We start from the raw sequence: 20,000 nt of genomic DNA, 5'->3' as shown, positions 1-20,000 counted from the left end.
TGGGCTAGATATTAATGAACTATCATACAAACATCTTTACCGAAGCCTCTATAATTGAGGGCTGGTCTCGCGTGTCCACCATGTTTGTAGTTTATTTACACTTAGTTTGTAGTTTATTTTACAGTCGTAAACCCCGCCTCCCCCATGTTAACCAACAAGACTTGAGCCCAAATAAAAAAATAAATTACACTTGCAATAAAATGTCTTGAAAGATGGTTTTGGTCAATTAAGGCACTGGTTATCAAGCTGATATAGGTTCATTTTTCTAAACAGTATGTTTTAAGCCAGTAATTTAATGCTATAACAATGGGGCGTGTCATCATGATTGACAGTTGTGATTGACAGCTTCTCTAAGCAGACCGTCAGAGCTTCGGGAGGAGATTGAAGTACCAATGTTCGATTTCAGTGTTACTTCACCATGATAACATGAGTTGTTCTGCAGTAAACTATTCATTCTGGATCTGATGGATCACTGTTTATTTGGTAAAATGTGGGCTTTATTTATAGATATCAATTAACAGTCATACAAACATCTTTACCGAAGCCTCTCTACTTGACGGTTGGTCTCGGCATCCACCATGTTTGTAGTTTATTTACACTTTCACTCACTTTGTAGTTCTAATTGAATTCACGTACAACACGCAATGTATTGTGGGCGATTAGAGTATGGACGCTTAAACACATCGAGTTTTTAGCGAAAATATTAAACCATCTGGAAACCTTTGGCATACTCTTTTCAACATACTATGGTTTGGGACATACTAATTCTACTTAAATACTATTTAGGATGAATAGTATGCAAATTGGGACGCAGCATGTGTGTCAGCATAGTGGCAGATTCAAAACAGGACTAATGTTATCAGTGTGAAATACTGAAAATGTGTGCAGATAAGTCTGAGAATGCGTCCATCTATAGAGACTCCTGTCACTGTTCATATTAAGTGTGCCACACGCCTGCTTTTGAGTGACGCTCCTGCCTGTTAGATCGCCCCCTGGGGGCTGGCTGCAGTACAAGTCATAAACCCCGCCTCCCCCATGTTAACCAATGAGACTTGAGCCCAAATAAAAAAATGAATTACACTTGCTATAAAATGTCTTGAAAGATGGTTTTGGTCAATTAAGGCACTGGTTATCAAGCTGATATAGGTTCAGATGTTCATTTTTGTAAACAGTATGTTTTAAGCCAGTAATTTAATGCTATAAAAATGGGGCGTGTCATCATGATTGACAGTTGTGATTGACAGCTTCAGACCTTCAGAGCTTCGGGAGGAGATTGAAGTACCAATGTTCGATTTCAGTGTTATTTCACCATGATAACATGAGTTGTTCAGCAGTAAACTATTCATTCTGGATCTGATGGATCACTGTTTATTCGGTAAAATGTGGGCTTTATTTATAGATATCAATTAACAGTCATACAAACATCTTTACCGAAGCCTCTCTACTTGATGGTTGGTCTCGCGCGTCCACCATGTTTGTAGTTTATTTACACTTTCACTCGCATTTGTAGTTCTAATCGAACTCACGTCCAACGTGCAATGTATTGTGGGCAATTAGAGTGTGGACGCTTCAACACATCGAGTTTTTTAGCGAAAATAGTAAACCTGGAAACCTTTGGCATACTCTTTTCAACATACTATGGTTTGGGACATACTACTTCTACTTAAATACTATTTAGGATGAATAGTATGCAAACTGGGATGCAGCATTTGTGTCAGCATAGTGGCAGATTCAAAACAGGACTAATGTTATCAGTGTGAAATACTGAAAATGTGTGCAGATAAGTCTGAGAATGCGTCAGTCTATAGACTGTTCATTTGTGCTTCATCTAAAACTCCACATTTACAATATTCTTAGTCTCTTACATTATCTTCAGCAGGTGAAAACTCTAATGGCGGACAGATGGTTGCTTCTTAATCAGAGCTGTTAATGCTAATCAGGGAGAGATAATCACTAATGGGCGGGGCTTTCCTCGTCTGATGACACGTACAAAGGGGGAAGGTTAATCAAGGTGTTTCTGCAGACTGTTTATCAAGTGTGATTATAAAAAACAGAATTAATACATTTTAACCATATTAAAATGGTTATATTCACAGAACACTGACAATCAACTGTGTTTAAACCCCTTATAAAAGTGATTTTTGCATAATAGGTCCCCTTTAATATGCAGATGCATCAGCCAATCAAAACTGAGAATGATTTTAAAATGCATCTATAAAAAACAGCTCATTAAATGCTGGAAAAATGGTTGTTTCTGGCGCAAATAAACTGACAAAATATAGCATATGATGTTAAAATAAAGACATCTTACTTGATTTCTTGGCTTTTCTTGCGAGCGCAGCAGCGAGTTCATTCTGGACCTGTGGTGGAAAAATCCAGGTAAAGCTCAAGAGCAAACTGTCTTTACTTTATTGTTGATGTAAATGAGCTGCTGTTCACCGGCGGCGCAGAGACAAAGCAGACAATGAAGATCTCTGGAGCACTGCGGTTAAAAATATAGCAGCACACAGAGGAGAGCTGGGGATTCAGACTCAGACAGAAGAGACTCATGGGATATGGAGGACAGCGGTGTAGAGGCCTCTGATTCAACAGTAAAGAGTCAAGAGGGAATCTCCTCTGTTTGGGCTCTAAAAGCAGATTAAGGACACCTTTCGTGAGGGATTTTAGCTTCAAGTTTTTTGTTGATTTTGTATTGGCTATCAACAGAGGTGTAAACTAACAAATTACAAATACTCAAATTACTATGAGTAGTTTTTCTCAGGAATTAGTAGTTAAGTAGTTTTAAAATGTGTACTTTTACTTTCCCTTGAGTACATTTTTAGTTCTGTATCGGTAATTTTACTCCACTACTTTCCTTCAACCTGCAGTCACTACTTTATTTTTTCTTGTCTATGGGGATTTGAAAAATATGTTTATATTACTTATTGTAATATTTATATGGTGATGCAGTGGCGCAGTAGGGAGTGCTGTTGCCTCACAGCAAGAAGGTCGCTGGTTCGAGCCTCGGCTGGGTCAGTTGGCATTTCTGTGTGTAGTTTACATGTTCTCCCTGCGTTCGTGTGGGTTTCCTCCGGGTGCTTTGGTTTCCCCTACAGTCCAAAGACATGCGGTACAGGTGAATTGGGTAGGCTAAAGTTGTCCTCAGTGAATGAGTGTGTATGGATGTTTCGCAGAGATGGGTTGCAGCTGGATAGGCATCCGCTGCGTAAAACATGTGCTGGATAAGTTGGTGTTTCATTCCGCTGTGGAGACCCCGGATTAATAAAGGGAATAAGCCAAAAAGAAAATGAATATATATCTATATCTATATATATATATATATATATATCTATATATATATATATCTATCTATCTATCTATCTATCTATCTATCTATCTATCTATCTATCTATCTATCTATCTATCTATCTATCTATCTATATATATATATATATATATATATATATATATATATATATATATATATATATATATATATATATACAGATATATATATACATACATATATATATATATACATACATATATATACATACATATATATACATACATACTGTATATATACATACATATATATACATACATATATATACATACATACATGTATATACATACATACACACACATACATATATATATACATACATATATATATACATATACATACATACATATATACACATATAGTTCATCAGAAATCAATTCAGCAAACAGGTAAATCTATTTGTTTGCAATTGTACTGTACTTATATGTGTAATATAAGATAATTTTTTTATTCCTTTTATGCTTTTAGATTTTGAGAATAAAGAAATAATTCACCAAGATAATGCATGCAATAAATGCTGTTCAGTACAGCTGTTGGCCAGCAGGGGCGCCGCTGAGCACATGTGTCTGTTGGAGAGCACGCGGGTGGTTAAACGGATGCTTTCTCTGTCCGCTGTTGTCACATGAGTGTCAGTGTGATGGATGAGACTCTTTCAGGCTGGAGTAGATATTTACACACACCAGGGGACTGAGGACATGGAGTCAGTGTCAGCAAACACACGCACACACACACACACAAACACGCACGCTTACCGTGGATGTGAGTCTCTCCAGAGCCTTCATCTGGAGGATCTCACTGCAGACGTCACGCTTCCTTTCTGGGTCCTCCTCGGGTCTGCAACACACACACACACACACTCAATAAAACACCTCTGAAGTGACACTGCATGACCGCCTCATGAGGGCTGACCTTCTGACAGTGACAAGCAGCACACGTCAAGCTCACTGCAGGCACAAATAGGGCACGAGAGAGTCCTTTTGTCATTTCAAGTTTCTGAAGTGTGCTTGATGTGCAACTGTGCCAAGTATGCACTGATGTGGATCACTACTGACAGTCTGAGTGGCTTTATCTCATCAAATTACTACTGATGTACACTAGTGCACTACTGATGAATAGTAGTATGCTACTGAGGAGTACTAGTGAACTACTGATGAATACTAGTACGCAACTGATGAATACTTGTGCACTACTGATTACTAGTATGCTACTAATGAATCCTAGTGCACCACTCATCAACACAAGTGCACTGTTGATGAATATAGTGCACTACCGATGAATACCAGTGCACTACATATGAATACTTGTGCACTACAGATAAATATTAGTGCACTACTGATGATTACTAGTATGCTACAAATTAATCCTAATGCACCACTCATGAACACAAGTGCATTATTTATGAATGTAGTGCACTACCGATGAATACCAGTGCACTATATATGAATACTAGTGCACTACAGATGAATACTAGGGAACTACTGATGAATGCTAGTACATTACTAATGAATACAAGTACACCACTGATAAATACTAGTGGACTAAAGATGAATACAAATATGCTACTAATGAATTCCAGTGCACTACTCATAAACACCAGTGCACTGCTAATGAATACTAGTACACTAGTAATAAATACTAGAGTATTATTTATGGACAGCAATGTGCTACTGATGAACACTAGTGCACTAGTGATGAACACCAGTGCAGTACTGATGAATATAAGTACACTCTGATGAATACTAGTGCGCTACTAATGAGTGCACTAGTGAATATTAGTGGACTACTAATAACCACAAGTGCACTAATGATTAATACTAGTGCAATATTAATGAATACTAGTACATTACTAATTAATACTTGTGCACTACTCATGAATAATAGTGCCTTACTAATGAATACTAGTACACTACTAACACAAGTGCACTAATTAAGAATGCTAGTGCACAAGTGTACTGATGACACTAGCGCACTGATGAGCTTTTAATATTAGTGTACAATATATAAATGCTAGTTCACTACCAATGAATACTAGTTCATTACCTACAGTATAAATATTAGAGCACTACCCATAAATACTAGTGTAGTGTTCGTGGGAATAGCACACGTCAAGCTCACTGCAGGCACAAATAGGGCACGAGAGAGTCCTTTTGTCATTTCAGGTTTCTGAAGTGCGCTGAATGTGTAACTATACCAAGTATGCACTGATGTGGATCACTATTGACAGTCTGAGTGGCTTTATCTCATCAACTTACTACTGATGAACACTAGTGAGCTACTGGTGAACACTGGTCCACTACTGATGAATACTAGTGCACTACTGATTACTAGTATGCTACTAATGAATCCTAGTGCACCACTCATCAACACAAGTGCACTGTTGATGAATATAGTGCACTACCGATGAATACCAGTGCACTACATATGAATACTTGTGCACTACAAATAAATATTAGTGAACTACTGATGAATGCTAGTACTACTAATGAATTCAAGTACACCACGGAGGAATACTAGTGGACTAAAGATGAATACTAATATGCTACTAATGAATTCCAGGGGACTACTCATAAACACCAGTGCACTACTAATGAATACTAGTACACTAGTAATAAATACTAGAGTATTAATAATGAACACAAGTTAGTAATGATGAATACTAGTGCACTACCTATGGGCAGCATTGTGTTACTGATTAACACTAGTACACTACTATTGAATGGCAGTGCATACTGATGAATCCTAGTACACTACTAAGAAATACTAGTGCACTAATTAAGAATGCTAGTGCACAAGTGTACTGATGACACTAGAGCACTGATGATATTTTAATATTAGTGTACAATATATAAATGCTAGTGCACTACCAATGAATACTAGTTCATTACCTACAGTATAAATATTAGAGCACTACCCATAAATACTAGTGTAGTGTTCGTGGGAATAGCACACGTCAAGCTCACTGCAGGCACAAATAGGGCACGAGAGAGTCCTTTTGTCATTTCAGGTTTCTGAAGTGCGCTTAATGTGTAACTATACCAAGTATGCACTGATGTGGATCCCTACTGACAGTCTGAGTGGCTTTATCTCATCAACTTACTACTGATGAACACTAGTCCAATACTGATGAACACTAGTCCACTACTGATAAATAGTAGCAGGCTACTGATGAGCACTAGTGAACTACTGATGAACACTGGTCCACTACTGATGAATACTACTGCACTACCGATGATTACTAGTATGCTACTAATAAATCTTAGTGCACCACTCATGAATACAAGTGCACTATTGATGAATGTAGTGCACTACAGATAAATACTAGTACTAGAACTACTGATGAATGCTAGTAAACTACTAATGAATACAAGTACACCACTGATGAATACTAGTGGACTAAAGATAAATACTAATATGCTACTAATGAATTCCAGTGCACTACTCATGAACACCAGTGCACTACTAATGAATACTAGTACACTAGTAATAAATATTAGAGTAGTATTATTTAACACAAGTGTATTAATGATGAATACTAGTGTATCTATCTATCTATCTATCTATCTATCTATCTATCTATCTATCTATCTATCTATCTATCTATCTATCTATCTATCTATCTATCTATCTATCTATCTATCACTACTGATGAATAGATACCAGTGCACTACTGATGATTACTAGTATGCTACTAATGAATCCTAGTGCAACAGACTCTGGAAAGAGAAGGTTAAGTCAAGTGCCTTGCATTGTGGGATGCAGTACTCAAGCTGTGTGCTATCATTGCATACTGCACTTCTTGGCAAATGTAGTACATTATATTTATGGTAGTCCATGCAAGCAGTTAATACACACGCTGTGCATAGTATCCATTCTGCATACTGAAAATACAGACCGTATATGATAGTACAAACACTATGGTAGTATAAACACTCATTTACAGCTACCGTATATGACCTAACAACCTCCCTACACTCTCCTGCCCCCTGCTGGTGGTGTACAGCATTACATACAGTAGGATGCTGCTCCAAACACACTGTACATTAAACTCCTAATGTGTTTGATATATATATATATATATATATATATATATATATATATATATATATATATATATATATATATATATATATATATATATATATATATATATATAGTATATATACAATATAATAATATTGTATATATTTAGTATACTGTATAAACTAAATATACATTATTTTAGACTTCTGTATATTTATTATATACTGTATATACTACAAATGCATTATATTAAGAATATATTTAGTATACTGTATATACTAAATGTGCATTATTTAGTATATATTTAGTATATTTTAGTAAACTACATACTGAATATGCATTATTTTAGTATACAGTGTATTTAGCATATATACTAAATATGCTGTGCAATTCCATTGGGCATTTAAAAAGTGTGTGTAGAACAGATTGCGTCAACATAAACGACAACACAAGCATAAAAAAGCCCCCAAAACTGCTATAATCTGGGACAAAGCAGTAGTGCAGTGTACACCTCAACTCATCCTCCATATCATAGAGTTTAAACTGGGCCAATGAGATGGAAAAGTGGGCCAAAGTTTCTCTCCTTCTCACTCCATTCATCGTAAAGACTGACACTCTCTCATCTTCTCATCTGACTGGACAGATCCGTAATGGCGGACACTTCCAAATGAGTCAGGCACATACACACAAAGGCAGGCAAATACAGACATAAACACACACACACACACACACACACACACACTCATAAGCAAATGCAGGCTCATTCAGCCCAGAACCATTACTAGTTTCACCAGAGCTGGAGATAAAATTCAAATGGCATGCAAATGAGCTGTTCAGAGTGAGGTGTGTGTGTTGTATGTGTGTGTGTGTGTGTGTGTAGGAGGCTGAAAGGAAGGCTGTATCCAAACAATCTTGGCTAAAAGCGTCACTCCTGCAGCTTCAGGGATTTTCAGTTCTGCTGAAGATACAGCGCAGAAACCACCAGCCCAAACACACGACAGCTATAGCAGTAACACACACTTATTATTATTATTTTATTGTATGTTTTGTTAGTATATAATAAAGGCAGCATGTGGCAAAACACTGATGGCTTTCAATACAACATAAATAATTGATCATACAGTATTGTTCATCCCATAACCAGTGCTGTCAGCTGGCAGATACGGTTACTGTCCTCGAAAAAATGGAGTCTTTTAAAGTTGCACGGTGGCTCAGTGGTCACCACAGCGGAATGAACTGCCAACTATTCGGTCATATTGTTTTATATGAGTTTTACGCATTCACACACACATAGACTTCGGTCCATTTAGTTTATTCAGTTCCCCTATACCGCATGTGTTTGGACTGTGGGGGAAACCGGAGCACCCGGAGGAAACCCACGCCAACATGGGGAGAACATGCAAACTCCACACAGAAATGTTAACTGACCCAGCCGGGACTTGAACCAGTGACCTTCTTGCTGTGAAGCCACACTGCTAACCACTGAGCCACCTTGTCGCCCAGTAGCATGAATGTACGTTAAAATCAAGTTTGACCAGTAACATTTTCAGCAATATGAAATATTTCACATCCATATGCAAATTTAATATACACAACCTGCAGAAGTACAGCGCACGGCTTGCGTTTTTAGTGTTTGTGTGCAATGACAGCACAACAGAAAATATTATGCTAAGTAACACTCACCGGCCACTTTATTAGGTACACCTTACTAGTACCGGGTTGGACCCACTTTTGCCTTCAGGACTGCCTCAATCCTTCATGGCATTGATTCAACAAGGTACTGGAAATATTCAGTATTGACCTGATAGCATCACGCAGTCGCTGAAGATTTGTCGGCTGCACATCCATGATGCCAATCTCCCCTTCCTTCACATTCCAAAGGTGCTCTATTGGATTGAGCTCTGGGGACTGTGGAGGCCGTTTGAGTACAGTGAACTCATTGTCATGTTCAAGAAACCAGTCTGAGATGATTCACGATTAATGAGATTCTGCTGGAAGTAGGCATCAGAGGATGGGTCCACTGTGGTCATAAAGGATGGACATGGTCAGCAACAATACTCAGGTAGGCTGTGGCGTTGACAAGATGCTCAATTAGTACTAATGGGCCCAAAGTGTGCCAAGAATATCCTCCACACCATTACACCACCAACACCAGCCTGAACCGCTGATACAAGGCAGGATGGATCCATGCTTTCATGTTGTTGACGCCAAATTCTGACCCGACCATCCGAATGTCAGAACAGAAATGGAGACTCATCAGACCAGGCAACGTTTCTCCAATCTTCTATTGTCCAGTTTTGGTGAGCCTGTGTGAATTGTAGCCTCAGTTTCCTGTTATTAGCTGACAGGAGTGGCACCCGGTGTAGTCTTCTCCTGCTGTAGCCCATCTGCCTCAAGGTTGGACGTGTTGTGTGTTCAGAGATGCTCTTCTGCAGACCTCGGTTGTAACGAGTGCTTATTTGAGTTACTGTTGAATTTCTATCAGCTGGAACCAGTCTGGCCATTCTCCTCTGACCTCTGGCATCAATAAGGCATTTGCCCCCACAGAACTGCCGTTCACTGGATATTTTCTCTTTTTCAGACCATTCTCTGTAAACCCTAGAGATGGTTGTGCGTGAAAATCCCAGTAGATCAGCAGTTTCTGAAATACTCAGACCAGCCCGTCTGGCACCAACAACCATGCCACATTCAAAGTCACTTAAACCACCTTTCTTCCCCATTCTGATGCTCGCTTTGAACTGCAGCAGATCGTCTTGACCATGTCTACATGCCTAAATGCATTGAGTTGCTGCCATGTGATTGGCTGATTAGAAATTTGCATTAACAAGCAGTTGGACAGGTGTACCTAATAAAGTGGCCGCTGAGTGTATTTTCAGTGTACTTGCTGTAAAAACAATAAAAATAATAAAATCAGTATTTTTTAATAATCATATTCAATCCAGACTGCAAACCTCAGTCGGAGCTCAGGTAAAAGATTTATTTTCTGTTGCAGTGAGCCTTTGATTCATAAATGTGTGAATATTGCACTGCGGTAATATCAGCAAACGTGCATGAGCTTTTTTTACTTGATCTCATTTGGTTGGCTTGTGCGTGAGGATCTCATTTCATCTTTAATACACTCCTGTGATGAGAAACGCAGAAGCGAAGGGATTCTGGCTGATTGGGGTCGAAACGCGGCTCTGTGATGCCGAACGGGATCGAACAGCCCACAGTCTGGTGTCATCCAGGCCAAGCTGTGTCACTTCCAATTCCGTCAAAGAAGAAGGAAGAAAAAAAAACGCTGCCGTGGACACGAAACGCCATCCCATGTTCACCTTCCTGAAAATGACATCAACTGTCTGTTCAAATTGAATCTAGCGGTTCACATCTCTCTGCGATATATCAGCCTCACCTTTCACTGCTAACACACACGCACACAGTTCCAGATACACTCGAAGAGATGAAAGCATTATGGGATGGACACGTTTGCAATCCTATCATCTTTACCAAAGACACAGTCAAGCCAATCAAAATGCTTTAATCTATTTGAGGCTTAGTCGAAGTTGACACAATGACCCAAAAAAAGGAGATAGAGAGAGAGAGATCAGGTTTGTTCAGGGAAACAATGCTGAATGCAAATCATAAAACGCAATCATATAACCATGCAAACTTCCTTTTGGTCTTAGAGGAATAAATGCTATGAGGGAAACTACAGTATGAATAAATCCAGTACTGTTGAAAATATGGAGAGAGATTAGACTCAATAATAATTCACGGCAAAAGACACGATGTACACATGCGTAGCCAAATTCACGTACGTAAAATATTTATTTATACTTACAAAAACAATTCACATGCACAAAATAAAAATACATTTTCATAAAACACGTTTCACAAATGCAAAACACCATTTGCAAATATATAAGAGTGTACAAAAAGTTTTGAATGTTTAAAATTCACGAGTTCATCCTGAATGAGAATGTGCAAATCCTCTCTCACGTACGATTCACCCTGAATACCAGTGTGTGCACTTTTGAGACTTTCCTGTCAGCACACACCTCCCACGTGAGTCACTCGTGCCCTGTAGCCAATAAGATGCGAGCTTACTGTTCAACCAATCACAACTCCCTGACATAACATAATTTAAACAACAAGGTTTGTTCAAATTACAACATGGCGGCTAATACAAGATGCTTTGCACATTTATTACTATACACTTAAATTAGCATAGACTTAACACAAGCACTTTTCTATTGAGTTACTGAAAATACACTCAGATTCTACTATAAAGAGCGTATACACAAACTAGTAGGAAACAGTATTGACTTACAGGAGTATCCGCCATGTTGGTTAGAGGAACAGACTGCGCAAAAGGAGCGCAGAGTGGTTGACATCGAGTACAGCTCTCATCTGATTGGCTGAGAGGTACGAGTTGCCTGTTTCTGGCAGGAAAGTCTCAAAAATGCACACACTCGTATTCAGGGTGAGTCGTATGTGAGAGAGGATTTGCACATTCTCATTCAGGATGAACTCGTGAATTTTAAACATTCAAAACTTTTTGTACACTCTTATATATTTGCAGATGGTGTTTTGCATTTGTGAAACGTATTTTATGAAAATGTATTTTTATTTTGTGCATGTGAATTGTTTTTGTAAGTATAAATAAATATTTTACGTACGTGAACTTGGCTACGCATGTGTACATCGTGTCTTTTGCGTGAATTATTATTGAGTCTAATCTCTCTCCATATGAAAAGACTGAATCTGTAATATTTCTCAAGGTTTTTGTTGATTCTGCTAAAAAATATTGGAAAAAAATTATTACAAACTACAAAAATTGAACAAATTGCTATACATTTTTTGTTTCTCTTCAATTTTACTTTTAAAAATGTTTTAAATTATTAATTTTTATTAAATATTTTCCTTATATAAACATGGGGGTACTAATTTTGGACCATTATCATAAGTTATTTTGTTAGATTAGCTCCAGATTTGGCTTCTGTACTAGTTAATAGTGAGAATTTGTCCTTAAAGGTGCCCTTTATTGAAAATCTGGGTATACCAAGGCATAGCAAAATAATAAAAGATCAGATTGGACTGTTTGCTGAGAAATATATATTTATATGATATTTTAGAAATTATGGGATGTTTAAAAAAAAAAAAAGCATTGATTGTGTTAACTAGCGACTTTAGGAGTTAAGAAATGCAATCCAAAACATGTTTCTATAGCTTTTTTATTGGTGGGGCAGTTAAAGGGTTAAACCAACACAGTATATAACACCTTTAAACTAAAGTGTTACCATTTATAAAATAAAAAAAAAACAGACACCAACTTTATGAATGGTACTGCATAACAAACCAAAAAAAAAAACCTAATATCAAGGTCAGGACAGATGGCATCTCTAAACAAGACATGAATACACATCTAAAGCTCATTTACGTGATCCTATACAAACACACACTCACGCAAAACAAACACACACACTTCGTTTCCTGCTTCCATGCGGATGATTTGCAGTTAAACAGGATTAGCAGGGGAAAAACCAAATCAAAAGGTCATGGAGAACAATCAGTTTCCTGCTGCATCCCAATCACATGAAAGACGGTCATGGAGACTAGTGCACTACACATGTACTGCATTTAGAAATTAATAAAGTGTATACTACTCATATTTGATACATTTAGGCCTGTCATGATATCTATTTTTGTTGTATGATAAATAACACTAAAATATATTGCGATAAACGATATTATTGTCACTTTAAGACCATTTTATGCCACTCATTATGCCAGAATGACAATATAATATCATCACAATGCAAGTACAGTTCTCCAAAGATGTTTTTATTATTCACAGAGACTGCTTTTGAAGCATTTCAAATCATTAGAGAGCAGCAGAATATAATTGCTATGATAATTGCCTAAAGTTAGTTTAATATGTTTCTCCTCCGAGCATATGGAAAGGAGAGAGTGTGTCACCTACAGGTGGTTTGTCAAACCTACTCACCTGCGTAAAGCATGCTAAAATTGCACAATGCTTTTCCAGAAAAATGGAGTGTTTATAAGTAAGTTTCTGGTGCATATGGAGAGTAGATAGTGTGTCCTACAGGTGGTTTGTCAAACCCACTCACCTGCACTAAGCACACTAAGAACTGCACAATGCTCTTCCAGAAAAATGAGTGTTAAAAAAAATGAGTATTGCACAGTGTTTTTTCAGAAATATGGTCTAAATGTGTAAAACTCTATAGAAATAAGGCTGATTTGACATATATAAATATGCTTTTGACTAAAACAACATTGGTGTTGAGCATACTCAGTATTACACAGTGTTTTGTCCATAAATATGGTCTATATGTGTAAAAACTCTGTAGAAATAATGCTGATTTGACAAATGAAAATGCTTTTGACCAATAGTATTTACTAAAACAACACTGGTGTTGAGCATACTCAGTATTGCACAGTGTGTTTTTTCAGAAATATGGTCTATATGTGTAAAACTCTATAGAAATAAGGCTGATTTGACATATATAAATATGCTTTTGACTAAAACAACATTGGTGTTGAGCATACTCAGTATTACACAGTGTTTTGTCCATAAATATGGTCTATATGTGTAAAAACTCTGTAGAAATAATGCTGACTTGACAAATGAAAATGCTTTTGACCAATAGCATTCCCTAAAACAACATTGGTGTTGAGCATACTCAGTATTGCAGTGTTTTGTCCATAAATATGGTCTATATGTGTAAAACTCTGTAGAAATAATGCTGATTTTACATCTGAAAATGCTTTTGACCCAATAGCATTCACTAAAACAACGTTGGTGTCGAACATACTCAGTATTGGACAGTGTGTTTTTTCAGAAATATGGTCTTTACAATATGTGTAAAACTCTATAGAAATAATGCTGATTTTACATTTATGAATTTTTTTTACCAATAGAATTCACTAAAACATTAGTATTGCAGTGTTTTTTCAGAAATATGGTCTATACAGTACGTGTAAAACTCTTTAGAAATAATGCTGATTTTATATATATGATTTTTTTGACCAATAGAATTCACTAAAACATTGGTATTGCTGTGTTTTTTCATAAATAGGGTGTATATGTGTAAAACTCTATAGAAATAATGCTGATTTGACCTATATGAATATGCTTTTGACTAAAACAACATTGGTGTTGAGCATACTCAGTATTGCACAGGGTTTTGTCCATAAATATGGTCTATACGTGTAGAACGCTATACAACTAATGCTGACTTGAATTATATGAGTACAGTTTTGACCAATAGTATTTACTAAAACAACATAGCTGTTGAGCACACTCAGTTTTGCACAGTGTTTTGTCCATAAATATGGTCTATATGTGTAAAACTCTATAGAAATAATGCGGATTTGACATATATGATTTTTTTGACCAATAGAATTCACTAAAACATTGGTATTGCATTGTGTTTTTTCAGAAATATATTCTATATGTGTAAAACTGTATAGAAATAATGCTGATTTGACATATATGAATATGTTTTTGACTAAAACAACATTGGTGTTGAGCATACTCAGTATAGCACAGTGTTTTGTCCATAAATATGGTCTATATGTCTGAAACGCTATACAACTAATGCTGACTTGACTTATATGAGTACAGTTTTGACCAATAGTTTTTACTAAAATAACATTGGTGTTGAGCACACTCAGTATTGCACAGTGTTTTTTCAGAAATATGGTCTATATGTGTAAAACGCATTAGAAATAATGCCCACTTGACTTGTACTTACGGACTGACGACCCTGAACTGGACGTAGGGGACGAGCTGAAGTAAAAGACGGACACCGTTCTGCCATTCCTCCTCATTACGAAATTCACAGCCCTGAGCATCACACTCTTCGAACGAGAACTGATAGTATGTGTTCGAGTCTTCAAACACCAGCCGCTGATCAACTGAACGGAGAGCAGAGAAGAGTTTTAACACACTAAGAAGAATTATTTAGAAAGTGTTTTGTTTACATGATATTAAAGAAAAATAGTGCATTGTATATTTAAGCTAGAGCTTCTGTTTCATTTTACACTATGTTTACTATACATTTTACCTAAGTAAGACATTTAGAAAAAAAAAACTCCCTTTAATTTGAATGCCTTTTATTTTCTGACAAAAAAATTATGCTTAAGAAAACATTGTTTGCTGTGTACTTTTTTAATTCAATGTGTTGCTTGTTATTTATTTGTCATATATTGAGGAATTTACAAACAATTTATAACAGAAAATCTCTTCTGTGCCATTTTGCCAGTTTATAATGTGCTGTGTGTGGCTGATATAGAGCAGGTCCTTAGCATTTCCCACTGGAATTTTGGGAATGGCTTCATAAAAAAACCACATTAGAGATTCCAGAGGGAAATCCATGGTGTATTAGCCTTCTGGGTTGGCCTACAAATGTACATCATGACTGAATAACTCATTTATATATCTGGATGATACAGTATAGTATATTCTGGGTAGTGTGCTTTATGTGTTAACTGCAGATTGGACTATTCTAATAATACAGAACATTCTACACATACAATGAAAATTACAGAAATAGAAATTAAACAATAGAATTAACGATAATAGTAGAATGAATAAAAATAAATCATAGATGGAGGAATGGGTTGGTGGATGAATGGAAAGAACAAATAAACAAGCAGAAGATGGATGGATGGACAGGCATACAGGTAGATAAATGGATGGATGAATTGAATAAATGATAGATGAATAGGTGAGTGGATGGATGGATTAACCAAGTGATGCATAGAAAGAGGGATGGATGGATCGATTGAACATACCATGAATGGATGGATGGGCGGACGGACAGATGGATTGAACAAATGATAGATGAATGGATGGATTGAACAAACAATAGATGGAGGGATGGTTTGAACAAACAATGGATGGGTGGATAGATGAACAAATGATGGATGGATGGATGGATTGAACAAACGATGGACAAATGGATGGACGGATTTATTGAACAAGGATGGTTTGAACAAACAATGGATGGATGGTTGAACAAATGATGGATACCTGGATGGATGGATGGATGGATTAAACAAACAATAGATGGATGGACTGAACAAAAGATGGATGGATGGATAAATGGATTGAGCAAACTATGGATGGATGGATAGATGGATGGATGGATGGATGGATGCATTGAGCAAATGATAGATGGATGATGGATATGGATGGATCGATTGAACAAATGATGGAAGGATGGATGGATGAATTGAACAAATGATGGATGGATGGATGGCTGGATAGATAGATTGAACAAACAATAGATGGATGGATTGTTTGAACAAATGATGGAGGGATGGATGGATGGAAGGTTGAGTAAATGAAGGTTGGATGGATTAAACTAACAATAGATTGATGGATGTATGGATTAAACAAATGATGGATGGATGGTTGGATGGATGGATGGATGAATGGATGGATTGAACAAGGATGGTTTGAACAAACAATGGATGGATGGTTGAACAAATGATAGATGGATGGATGGATGGATTAAACAAACAATAGATGGATGAACTGAACAAAAGATGGATGGATGCATAAATGGATTGAACAAACCATGGATGGATGAAGGGATGGATGGATGCATTGAACAAATGATAGATGGATGAATGAATGATGGATATGGATGGATCTATTGAACAAATGATGGAAGGATGAATGGATGAATTAAACAAATGATGGATGGCTGGATAGATGGATTGAACAAACGATGGAGGGATGGATGGATGGATTGAACAAATGATGGAGGGATGGATGGATGGAAGGTTCAACAAATAAAGGTTGGATGGATTAAACAAACAATATATGTATGGATGGAAGTATGGATTGAACAAATGATGGATGGATGAATGAATGGATGGAACAAACAATGGATGGATGGATGGATGAATAGATGGATTGAACAAATGCAATAGAATAAGCAACAGATAAAATAATTGATAGTTATCGATATGTTGACAGACGACAGATGAACAATGGACAAAACAAGCAAATAAATGAACCATTGAATAACACAGAACTCATCAAGTAGACAACACTAATAATCAACCCAGACTAAGAGTCAGATACCTGAGTGCAGGATTCCTAGCTCCAGAAGCACCTGCCAGACGCGGGAGGCCATTAACCTGCACTGAACCGCCATACACTGCTCCAGCAGCCACTGCACCAGCTCCACACCCACATAACTCCTCCTGCAGACACAAAAACAGCACTGGAGTCAGAATCAGAAAGAGCTTTATTGCCACATATGAGGAATTTGTTTTGGTGACAGAGCTTCTACAGTGCAACAGAATTACAGAGACAGGACAAAAACAGATAATGAATATATTTTAAGTAGTGAATGCAAATATACAAATTGACAAGTGTATGTACAGGTATATTACTATATACAACATTATATGTGCAGCTGTTGTGCGCAAATTGGCATGTAAAGTATATTGTTAAATAAATAAGAGTATATGTGTATAAAAAGTAGCGATGTTTGTCAGGAAGACATTACACTAAACATGCCTCACTTTAAACACTTCTCTAATGTCACTAAAGATTAATACTTCAAATAAACAATGCTCTCGGGCGACGCGGTGGCGCAGTGGGTAGCGCTGTTGCCTCACAGCAAGAAGGTCGCTGGTTCGAGCCTCGGCTGGGTCAGTTGGCATTTCTGTGTGGAGTTTGCATGTTCTCCCCATGTTCGCGTGGGTTTCCTCCAGGTGCTCCAGTTTCCCAAAAGACATGTGGTATAGGTGAATTGGGTAAGCTAAAATTGTCCATAATGTATGTGAGTGAATGAGTGTGTATGGATGTTTCCCAGTGATGGGTTGCAGCTGGAAAGGCATCCGAGCGTAAATCATGTTCCGCTGTGGCGACCCCAGATTAATAAATGGTCTTAGCCGAAAAGAAAATGAATGAATAATAATAATAATAATAATAATAATAATAATAATAATAATAAATATATACAAAATAAATATAGACACAAATAAATAAATAAATAAATAAATAAACAACAGAAAAATATCTTAAAATAAAACATACACACATATAAAACTAATAAAAGTAATAATAATAAATATATACATAAGTTAAAAAATTTATTATAATATAAATAACAAAATTATACAGAACACCATCATAAAATAAAACATACACACATATAAAAAATAGAAAATAGAAAAAATAAAATAAAATAAACAAATAAACAAACAATACAGAACAAAACATAAAATAACATAAATAAAATACGAACATATAAACAAATAAACAAATAAATAAACAAATAAATAAACGAATAAATAAATAAATAAATAAACAAACAAACAAACAAACAAACAAACAAACAAACAAACAAACAAATAAATAAATAAATAAATAAACAAACAAACAAATAAGTAAATAAATAAATAAATAAATAAATAAATAAATAAATAAATAAATAAATAAATGAATAAATAAATAAATACATTTTCCTTTAACAAACATGCTGCCTTGATGAACAAACCTGAAAAAACCTGACCCCAGACTTTTGACCGGTAGTATATATATATATATATAACAAAATAAATTACAAAATAAATAAATAAACAAATGAATAACAAAACACAAACATAAATAATAATAATAATGATGATAATAATAATATTAATAATAATAATAATAATAATAATAATAATAATAATATGTACATAAATAAAAATAATGAAATAAAATATAAATAATAAACAATACAGAACAACATCATAAAATAAAACACACACACACACACACGCACACGCACACACAAATATATGTAAATAAATAAATTAGTAAATAAATAAATAATCATCAGAATCAGAAAGATATTTTTTGCCAGATATGATCACACATACAAGGAATTTGTTTTGGTGACAGAGCTTCTACAGCGCAACAGAATTACAGAGACAAGCCAAAAAACAGATAATAAATAGATTTAAAAAACATAATGGTTTCCAAATTGCATAAAATAATTCTTCCCTTCCTCTCAAAGAATTTGTGATCTTTTCAAACGAAATATGAAATTTAATGAGCATAAAATAATCATACTACAATGATTTCTGAAGGATCTCATGACTGAAGCCTGCAGTAATAATGCTGAAAAAGAAAGTTGACCAGAATATTTGCTTAATGAAAACCTTTCCAAAGTGATCAACCGAATAAATACAATTTTCTCAGCAGAGTCAAAATATTGCCAGCCAACACAATATTTTGGGTCTGCATGACATTCATAAACAGCCTGTGGTTATGCTAATGAGCTGCATCACTTGGTGGGGAAAACATTCATAATGATTTAATAAATGTAATTACTGAGTATTTGTGTTTTTAATCATATCCCAGTTGCTGCTGATTGTGTTCGAGCAGCAATTAAACCAATATAAACTGATTTTACTTCAATAAAGCGATGTACAGCATATCCAAATGAAACTGAATGGATCATAATCAGGAATTGTGTACAATAACAAAATCATCCACTAATGAATACTTCACTATAAGACTGAGAACATTCAGTATTTGGAAAATCAATAGAAATGAGTGTAACTTTCTCACCGCATCTGCTGTAATCTTGCATGCTGTGCAACATTATCACGCTGTCCCTGATTTGCATTTTTAAGCCAT

At 35.9% G+C, this 20,000-nt stretch overlaps 1 protein-coding gene across 1 annotated transcript in view; it reads right to left on the bottom strand.

Annotated features, from left to right (window-relative positions):
• rapgef5a (Rap guanine nucleotide exchange factor (GEF) 5a) overlaps nt 1-20,000 on the bottom strand; it is a 107,748-nt gene that overhangs the window by 62,099 nt on the left and 25,649 nt on the right. The window contains exons 4-7 of the mRNA XM_056479973.1: nt 17,445-17,566; nt 15,103-15,265; nt 4,078-4,159; nt 2,312-2,360 (exon numbers count right to left, since the gene is read on the bottom strand). Coding sequence (XP_056335948.1) covers nt 2,312-2,360; nt 4,078-4,159; nt 15,103-15,265; nt 17,445-17,566 — 416 coding nt within the window. The remainder of the gene's footprint in view (nt 1-2,311; nt 2,361-4,077; nt 4,160-15,102; nt 15,266-17,444; nt 17,567-20,000) is intronic.

The sequence above is a fragment of the Danio aesculapii genome, chromosome 19 (assembly GCF_903798145.1).
Source record: "Danio aesculapii chromosome 19, fDanAes4.1, whole genome shotgun sequence".
Lineage (NCBI taxonomy): Eukaryota > Metazoa > Chordata > Actinopteri > Cypriniformes > Danionidae > Danio > Danio aesculapii.
Note: the sequence above shows the minus strand (reverse complement) of the source record. Positions and strands in the feature narration are given on the sequence as shown.